Source organism: Hemibagrus wyckioides, linkage group LG14 (genome assembly GCF_019097595.1).
Source record: "Hemibagrus wyckioides isolate EC202008001 linkage group LG14, SWU_Hwy_1.0, whole genome shotgun sequence".
NCBI lineage: Eukaryota > Metazoa > Chordata > Actinopteri > Siluriformes > Bagridae > Hemibagrus > Hemibagrus wyckioides.
The window spans coordinates 5832218-5842500 of record NC_080723.1 but is presented as its reverse complement, the minus strand read 5'-3'; the positions used below and the strand labels follow the sequence as shown (position 1 = coordinate 5842500).

Below are 10283 nucleotides of genomic sequence, written 5' to 3'. Positions count from 1 at the left end.
GTACTCGCCTCGTGTCACTTTTAATTGCTGATGGTTGCTTAATTAACATCTGATGAAGGGGATTTTGTTTGGAAGCAGGAATGTGCATAAGTGTGCAGTAAATGACACGGGAATGGAAAAGAGTGTATTCGAATTGAATTGAAGTGAAATAATGAACTTTTGCCGTTTCCTTCTCATCAGAGTTACATGTACTGTTTGGTTTTGTGTTTAGAGCTTTATGAATAAAAAAGGGGTGTATATTTATAAAGATATTGTGTGATTGTGTAAAAATATCTATCTGTCTGTCTATTGTCCTTGTTTGTGTGTATCTATCTATCTATCTATCTATCTATCTATCTATCTATCTATCTATCTATCTATCTATCTATCTATCTATCTATTCTTCTTGTGTGTGTGTTTGTCTGTCTGTCTGTCTGTCTGTCTGTTCTCCCTGAGTGTTTGTAGATCTATCTATCTATCTATCTATCTATCTATCTATCTATCTATCTATCTATCTATCTATCTATCTATCTATCTATTCTTCTTGTGTGTGTGTTTGTCTGTCTGTCTGTCTGTCTGTTCTCCCTGAGTGTGTTTGTAGATCTATCTATCTATCTATCTATCTATCTATCTATCTATCTATCTATCTATCTATCTATCTATCTATCTGTCTATCTGTCTATCTATCTGTCTATCTATCTGTCTATCTATCTATCTATCTATTCTTCTTGTGTGTGTGTTAATCTGTCTGTCTGTCTGTTCTCCCTGAGTGTGTTTGTAGATCTATCTATCTATCTATCTATCTATCTATCTATCTATCTATCTATCTATCTATCTATCTATCTATCTATCTATCCCCATGTGTGTGTGTTTGTAGACTCTCTCTCTCTGTTTCTTTTTAACAAAATTTCCATGAACACATTAGAATGAAAATTCACCTTTACTCCTCCACTCTCATACATTCACATGAAACCCTTCATCCTGTGTGTGGTACAGAAACAGGAAGTCTGACATTGTCCAATCTGCCCTCCAAAATTCAGAACATCACATCAGCCCACAGCTTCCTGATCCGGAGGTTATTTTTGCGTCCGATTACCTGAAAATTGAGGGTTTGATGCCAATAATCGGATTAGCATGAATCTTATTCCTGTTTGGGTCATTTCAAACAATTTCAGCATCACTTCCCCTTAAACCTACCCATAGTTCCCTGTAGTTGAGAACAATAGGAACTGGCTGTTTTGTCCATTAAAATATAGGTTTTTTTCAGCTGAAAGAGCTGTTGGCAGTGATTTTGATTGTAATAACAGATCACGCAGGGTTTGGCCTTAACACTAATTAATTGGAACGCTTATTCATATTTTTTCTTTTCCACATGTAATGGGTACACATGTGACAGCAGTGACCGCCAGCGCTGATGATCGGAACTGTTGATGATTTGCTTTGCGTTATAGGAATTTACTCCATTCTTATATTAAATCATAATGATATAACAAGCTGTAATCACAGTAATGCTCCGTAAACGGATTCCTACAAATTTCGTGTCTCAGCCTGACGAGCCTTATCTAAGACTTGGACTGCATTGTGAGTCATTGACTGCGCTATGTGCCCGGAGTCTACTTGTTCATTTCAGTCGGTGATTACATCAGATTGTTTGTGCTGCAATAGATTCCTGAACGATTTTTCTAGATGCTTCTTTAAAAGGCCTCGGAGACGACGACGGTGTGCAGCAGTCAGAAATAAAAAAAGACAGATAGGTTCAGTACTCACCCTGAAGAGCTGAAATGTGTTTTGTTAGATTTTGTCATTTTCAGTGTGTAGAGACTTTTATTAATGGGGAGCTACGTGAAAAATGATAAGTTGGACGCCGGCCTGAAGTGAATTTTTAATGGAATGGTCACAAACCAAAAAATTTAAAAGGAATAAAATTGTTAACTCTTAAAAGAAAAGAAATTCATTGTCTTAAAATGAAGATATAAATATAGTGTTTTTATATGCCTAAAATATTTAAACTGATATTTCAACTAATTTAACTCTGCAATATTTTTGTTTCCAGGGCAAAAATGTGGGCATTTGGGAAGTGGAAACCGAAACAACCCTGAGGCTACTGGAACAGCATTTCTCACTGCCGCAGATCGTCTGAGAAGGTCAGACCCCACTCCGGCACGCTTGGGCCGTTGGCAATAAGATGTCCCTAAGTAGTGGCACTGCAGGCGGGAAAGGTGTGGACTCGAATGCGGTGGACACTTACGACAGCGGAGATGAATGGGACATTGGAGTTGGCAATCTGATCATCGACCTTGACGCCGATCTAGAGAAGGACAAGCTTGAGATGTCTGCCACTAAGGACGGGGGAGGAATGGCCGCACCACCTAGCGCTGTAGCAGCTTTGCCGGACAATATCAAATTCGTAAGTCCTGTGCCTGCTCAGGGCAAGGATGGTAAGTCTAAATCGAAGCGTAACAAAAACTCAAAGGATTCTAGCAAGTCCTCGACCCCAGACGGGGCTAAGAAAGAGTCGCAGGCTCGGGCCCAGAGCGAGGGTACGGGCCCTGCTTCGGGCACGGCTACGGGAGCCATAGCCAGCTCTGGCAAGGGTGCCGATAAGAGTAACAAGACTTCCCGCAACGTTTCAAGTGGAAAGAAGGACAAAGACGGAGGAACCGGGAAAAATAAAAAGGACAAAACTGAAGGAGTAGCATCTGGAAATGTGACTACAGAAAAGGACACAGCAGCTCCAGTTTTAACCTTAGGAGCATCGCGCAATACCCCGTTCGAGGGAAGGCAAAACTCAGACCTAACCTGTGCTGAACAAATTGGGAATATCGCCATCGATGCTGCTGGAATAGTTCCTCCTTTGACTATTAAAAGTGAACCTGAAGAGATGGAGAACACCGACTGTAGGAACTTGAAGAAAATCAAAAGTGAAAAGGTGAGTAACACTGGGCTTTAAGAGTTGATTTGAAGCTGCGTCCGTATTTCTGTTGCCTTTCGGTGATTTCTGGAAAGTACTAAAGACTCTGAATGAATCCAAAATTTTTCATCTGTAATGCATGCTTTTTTAATCAAATTGTGAAGAAATTACAGTAAAAATTGTAGCGGTATCTGGGTGTCTACTGGCAGACAAGCGGGAACCTACACAACCAACCAGATATCACAGACCCCCCCCCCCCCTTTACACTGTATTAATAAACTTGTAGAACTCAGACGTCCCATATTCAGGTTCAAACCCAACCAAAGCTCCATTCTAGCCATGTTGCTGAGCCATTGTTAGAGATCTACTTAACATATTTCCACTCACAACAGAAATTCTCTCGTCAGCATGAATTTGGGTAAACGGATTGACGTTCATCAGCCCAAACAAGAGCGACGCATTCCCAGCCTCGGAAATCAGCTGGAATTTGAAAGATTTTCTCAGAATTATGTTATGTTATGTTCCTGAGAAACTCCTCCTCTCACTTTGCCCTTCAGATTTCTTTGTGATTTATGGAGCTGCTATGATTTTGAGAGTTATTATTTTGATATATTCATTAAACCATTCCAAATTGCCTTATCGGCTCATCTAACAAAACACCCCACTGTTATTCAGGCGTCGGGAAGCGGGATTAAAAGTGATTTATCGACGTTATGATCTGATACGGATCTAGCGTTTATTGACCCGTAAAAAAAAAAAGAGGGAGAATTTATGAAAGCGCTTGATCTTGTTCATCGTGACAGGTCAGCGTTTATGAGGAAACAGAACTGCTGTATTTCTGAATGGTTTTGAACAGGTTCAGACTGCTGAAGCGATCAAAAACAAAATCAGTGTAGATTTTTTATTTTTTTTGCAAGTGGCTTATTATTTTTTTATGGATGCAGTTGTCAGGCAGACAGAGTTTTCTACCCTTGAGGCCAACTTTGTCTATTACACAAAATTATTGGCTCTGCGTCTCTTCAGTATTCCAACAACATATTGCAATATTCTGTATATGAGCCAGACAGTTGTTGGGAGAAATTAATAGAGCCTGTAGAAAAAAAATCGTATTATTTTTTTTTAGTACTGTCCCGTGTTGCTCTTAATTTGTTATTGAGCATGAGGATATCTAACATGAAATCTGAACTAAATGATGTGTCACGACTTACAGTATAATGTGCAACCATGTGTGTGCAACTATCTGACATCAGTTCTGCAGTATCTGGCAACATCAATATACTGAGACTGAAACCTGACTGGATGTTTTTAAAGAAACCACAGATCTGTAATGTGCCGAATTTTTTGCAGTGTGCTGTTTGAAGCATCTTAGTTTAATAAAGTTCTGGAAAGAAACTCCAAAATGAGAAACTATGATTTGTTTACAAAATATCCACCAAATATCTACCAAATATCCACCAAATATTCACCAGATATTGTCAAAATATTCACCAAAAATTCACCCAATATCTACAAAATATTCAACAAATATTGACCAAATATCCACCAAATATCTACAAAATATATACCAAATATCTACAAATTATTCACCAAATATCCGCCAAATATCTACAAAATATCCACAAAATATCTACAAAATATTCACCAAATATTTACAAAATATCCAACAAAAATATCTGCCAAATGTCTACAAAATATCTAAAAAATATCTACCAAATATTCACCAAATATCCAACAAACATATCTACAAAATGTCCACAAAATATATATATATATGAAATATCCACCAAATATCTACAAAATATCCAACAAAAATACTTCAAAATGTCTAAAAAATGTCCACAAAATATTCACCAAAAATCAACAAAATTTCCATGAACTATGTACAAATTATCCACCAAATATTCACCAAAAGTATCTTCAAAATGTCCACAAAATATCTTAAAAAAAAAAAAAGATATATATATATATATATAAAAAATATCTACACAATATCCACCATATATCTGCACAATTCTCTGATCTTTCTCATGTTCCTAAACACTTTATCTATCTCAAATTCCTAAATGCTGCTTAATTTTCTGTCACGTTCCCCCTGGAATTAAATTCACTCCCATCTGAACAGTTGCACTTCTCTTGTGTGTCTGTCATCCAAAAACATCCCACGCAACCTTCTCTCACTTGGGTCATAATGGAGTGAAGATAACATTCTGCTAAATCTCCCAAACGATGATGGATCCCGAACAATAAACGTGCATGCCAAAATAAGGACGAGCTTCAGAAGTCTTCCAGTAAGAACGGCAGCTGTTCTTCAGCTGTGGAGTAGCACCCGACAATTTATAGTAAAGACTTAATCCATCAGCCGTGTTCCATGCTGTGATTGTGTTAAAACCAGTTAATTGTGCAATGTGGAGCCATTTACAAAACACACAAACACACACACACACACACAAAATCCCTGTATGAATCTTTTACTGTCGATTTTTTTTTCTAGTCACGCTCTACGAAGCTTTAGTGATTTGCTCTGAAACCAGTGCCAAGTTTGAAGTTTTGTTTATTAAGGGAATTCAAATGATCTGGAATGCTAGCCAAGGCTTCTCGGTGTATGATCAGCAGTTAAGCCTGGATTTGCTTTTGGCTCCCGAACCTGCTTCTCTCTGAGAACTGCTGCAACCTAATTCAATGTTTCAGTACCTCTGCTCCATTTGCTTTCCACTGACGAGCCAAATCAGGTGTAAAGAGAAATTTACTGCCTTAAAAAAAAAATCCTTGTTGTTCGAACCCTTCCTCGGATCGAGGATACTTTGAGGATTGTGCCTTACTTTGTTTGACTTTTCTGCTCTGTGTTTAGTTTAGTTTTATTCGGAGCTTTCCATCTGCTAGTTTTAATAACAATGTGACTCTGCTATGTGCCTGGTCTTGACAACCTGAAGCTGCGCTGTCTAATAACGTAAGGCTGAAGAGTCTAAATATAGGTTGCTTATGATTGAGGAGTCTGGTGTAACTCTCTTCTCATCCAGCTGAATGGTCGATAGAAAGGAAAGTCATTCTCCTGAGTAAATCACGGTTTTGCCCTCGCTATTCTCCATTCACAGCTGCCGCTAATGCTCCCGCTTCCATCCGCACCGTTCCTCGCAGAACGGCTTTGTTTTTGGCGGAATCGGAGGTAGCGCGAAAGCAGAAGAAACACAAATGTGAAATCTCTTCCCACGTGTCTTGCTCTCTGACAAACACGCCCGAGCGGAGGTGCGAGCGGATGCTATCGGATGACGGAGGAGAACCAGACCTGCTTTTCAGCCCTCTCTAAAGTGGTTTATGGTTTCCGCATCCCCACGGTGCAGCCGGATCGGAGCGGGCTGTCGAAGCGGCTGCTTTCTCTTCCCGCAGAAACCTCACTCTCGCTCGGGCCACGCTGGAATGTGAGACTGTTGGGTCACGCTAGGCTTTTCTACCAGACTGGCATCTGCAAACATGGCACATGGACACATTTTCCAGTCAGAATAACACCGGCTAGCTCCAGACGCGGTCCTGTTTCTTATCTGCCGAACACAGCCTTAAATTGGGTGCCGATGCAGTGGTTCTAAGTGAGGTTAAAAAGAATAGCAAGCTAAGGAATGGGTTTTTTTCCCACCTCTTCGAAAAGGCAAATATTGTGTTTGAGGAAAAGATTTTTCTTTTTTTCTTTTAAAGAGTGCCGGAGTGTCAGTTTTGACTCAAGTAAATCCAAACCCCTTAGCCCAACCTACCCCCACAACCCCTCACCCCCACCACACTTTTCTGTAGATACAGCGTTCGTTTAAGATCTTGAAACCTAAATCAAAAGCAGATGAATCGAGAACGTGTGAGGAAACGACAGACTTGTGCCATTTTATCCGCGAGCTGTAGACATTTCCATTTGTCTTCTCCGATTGCTAACTAATGCAGCAGGATTTCCACCGAGTAAACAAGCCTCCATTGTGGTTACAGGCTCCGCTCCATTCTGAATACGAGCCATTGAAGTGCGTGCAATTCTTTAAGTGGTAGCTGCTTCCTTTGAAATGAGCTGGTGGATAATTGAGAGCATGGATGAATAGTTCAGGGATCTGGCAGGTCTTTTTTTTTTTCTTCTTCTTCTTCTTCTAACGTTTACCATCTCCATCAGTGCCATCTGGATTATAGCGTTTGGATTCTAAACTGCTTGGGTTGATTTTTGAAAAGCCACATCAAAATGGAGCTCATGTGGGTTATTTTCATGGAGACACTCGAGTGATTTAGTCAGAGGTAGAGAAGTAGTAAGGAAGCTGTTGGGATTTTTATTTGGACGCACGGATCTGCGGGAGGAAGTGTAATAAAACTAACAGCCAATAATGTATTCTGAGGAAAAGAAAAAAAAAGGCATTTGTCAGAGAGAGAGAGAGAGAGCTCTATAACCATCCAAGATATTGGGTCATTTTATCCAGCGTTCAGTATAAACCTCAATGGGAATATTCGTTGTGTTTGGAAAGCTCGCTTCAGTTCATTTCCTTAAAACAAAATTTTTTTGATCTTATGGAGTAGAAAGTTTTTGGCTTTTGTTCATGTAAAGATTTTTTGTTTAAAAAAAAAAGTGTGTTTTTGTTGTGTTAACAAAAAGAACACTCAACCCTAGCTGAACGTAGTTTTTCCATCAGCAGTTTAACCATTAAGCACAAAACAAAGCAAGTCATGAGCTCATACCCGCGCTGCTGACGGACTGGCGTCGCTAGCTTTATATCGAAGCTGGACGGCAGTCCAGGAAATTCTCGTCAAAGCGCTGAAGGTTACGCCGTGTGTGGAAACGAGTAAGTGTCCAACATCTGGCTCTCTGCTTGACCCTAAAGCGAGCTGGCGTGCAGCTAATCCACACCCCGCTAGTCCTCATTGCTAGCTCAACTGGGGAATTAGCTGCCATTGTGCACAGCCCAGTGGATTTGCCAAGCGGCAGTGAATAATGTCTTACCAGATTAAGCCGAGTGAAAGGTCTGGAACTGCTATAATGCCTGAGATTCCACGTCTTGTGCTTCTGAAAAGGCGTGATATCTTTTCCTGTTATTCTCGTATTGTGTTAGGGATTACTTTGACCCTGCTTCCACACAATTCAGATCAGCGTTTTGGTGAATCGTTAGCTGTTAGTTTCTTCGAGGCTTCGCCGTCATCGCTTAGGTTAGAATCGTTTTAGGAAGCGTCCCCCACCCCTGCCTTGAGAAACAAACAAAAACAAACAAAAGTATTGTTTTCGGTACAAAACGTCCAGTATTCTGCTTTGCTGCAGAAGTCTTTGAACAGGCATAGGCATGCTTTCCTTTATCTTAAAAGGGAACCAGATAACTGATACCTCCGTCTATTTTTCACCTTTCCAGCTCGTCCTCGTGGACTCGGAAGCCTCGTAGATTCCATTTTTCTCATATTTCTCAAGAATTAATTATTTGGGGGGAATGGGTTCTCACAGCGTGTTCGGAGGCTCGCAAGACCAATAGCTTGGCATAATCCTGGCTGACATGCGGCAACAAGATTAGGTTTCTATTTATCATGGTGTGGTTTGGGAGAGCCTGGTTTCAGGATCATCAAATAGCAAGTCTGGGTCCTGGTTTCTTCTCCTCCCAGTTCATCCTGCATTCAATCACTTTGTAGATTTATTTGAAGGTAAATTGTTGACATTTTGTCGGAGCTGTAACGGCGCATTTAAACCCTGGAAAAACCAAAGAATTTGATATATTATCCTAATATTTAAAAAAAAAATACATAAAATTGAGGTCATAAATTTACATCCCCTTTTGCTGAATCTGGAAAATGTTAATTTAAAAGAAATAAGAGAAATCTTTTAAATTTCAGTTTATTTCTTTATTTATGTTAGTTTTGTGCTGAATAAACGGATTATTTCACATAACGGATAGTCCACAAGAGATGAAATGAATAACTGAATTTACACAAATGAACCGGTGTCATTAAAACATGGATCATTAACAGTAGTTCTTCATGAGGCAATGTTTTTTCCTGTACAGTTTTATTACAAATTTTTATTTCTTTTAAATGATTAACATTTTACAGATTTGCAAGGGGTATGTTTTATATATATATTTAACAGATTTTTTTTTTTTTTTTGGGGATATTAATACATTAATTATTTATCATTTGGAACTGTTTTTTCTTCCTTTTTTTGTCATATTTATGAGAGATTTCAATATCTCATGAAGGAGTGGTTGAATGTTTCTAGGATTTATCCACAAATATCCAAAATAATATATGAACGGATTGAGATTTTGGCACCAATCCAGACAGGGTCAAGGTCACAGCAAGGTCAAACGTCTGAAATAGTTTTACTTCAGTGACGGCAGCCTTCTTACCTCCACCTTCATGTTTAGGATCTCGGTTCAGAATTTCTGGCTGTTTGAATTTCTTTTTTTTTTTTTCTTTTTTCTTTTTTTGCCGTCTGTCCATTTGTGTGTTCGTGTTCTTCTATTGTTCCTGATTAGAACTTATTAGATTGTGGAATTAATCCAAACACACTGAAATAAAGCTTGCTGAATTTATTTAATCCAAATACGTCTATCGGATCCACGTGATTGGACGGAGTAACAGTAACACCTACATGTGTTATACACCAAACATGATTTGATCTCATACGCTCAAAAACCTGGATAAAATCATAACAAAAAGCTGAGACATGATTTCAACATGTTGACGATTTATAACAGACACGTTACCACTGCATTATTCTACTGTACATGTTTTAATCACCTAAATGTCATACTGTAGTTCTACTCTATTTCCCATCAGTACCAGCATCCCTATGTGATTTCACAATGGTCAAGATCACAGCAAGGTCAAATGTCTTATAGTTTTTCTTCAAAGGCTTTTTTATACACTAATCAGCCATAACATTATGACCACTGGTGAAGTGAATAAGACTGATGATCTCCTCATCCTGGCACCTGTTAGTGGGTGGGATATATTAGGCAGCAAGTGAACATTTTGTCCTCAAAGTTGATGTGTTAGAAGCAGGAAAAATGGACAAGCGTAAGGATTTGAGCGAGTTTGACGAAGGACCAAAGCTCTTGTGGGGTGTTCCCGGTCTGCAGTGGTCAGTATCTATCAAAGGTGGTCCAAGGAAGGAGCAGTGGTGAACCCGTGACAGGGTCATGGGTGGCCAAGGCTCATTGATGTGTGTGGAGAGCGAAGGCTGGCCCGTGTGATCCGATCCAACAGACGAGCTACTGTTGCTGAAATTGCTGAAGAAGTTAATGCTGGTTCTGATAGAAAGGTGTCAGAATACACAGTGCAGGACGGGTCAGGGCTGTCCTGGCAGCAAAAAAAGGGACCGACATGATATTAGGTGGGTGGTCATAATGTTATGCCTGATCGGTGTACGCGAGGTATATTATAAGGATATTTCCGACAT

At 39.6% G+C, this 10283-nt stretch overlaps 1 protein-coding gene across 1 annotated transcript in view; it reads left to right on the top strand.

The window, feature by feature from the left end:
• The window catches only part of znf609a (zinc finger protein 609a), a 110410-nt gene that overhangs the window by 37770 nt on the left and 62357 nt on the right, over positions 1-10283 (top strand). Inside the window, exon 2 of the mRNA XM_058407749.1 lies at positions 2033-2908. Coding sequence (XP_058263732.1) covers positions 2165-2908 — 744 coding nt within the window. The 5' untranslated portion in view covers positions 2033-2164. The remainder of the gene's footprint in view (positions 1-2032; positions 2909-10283) is intronic.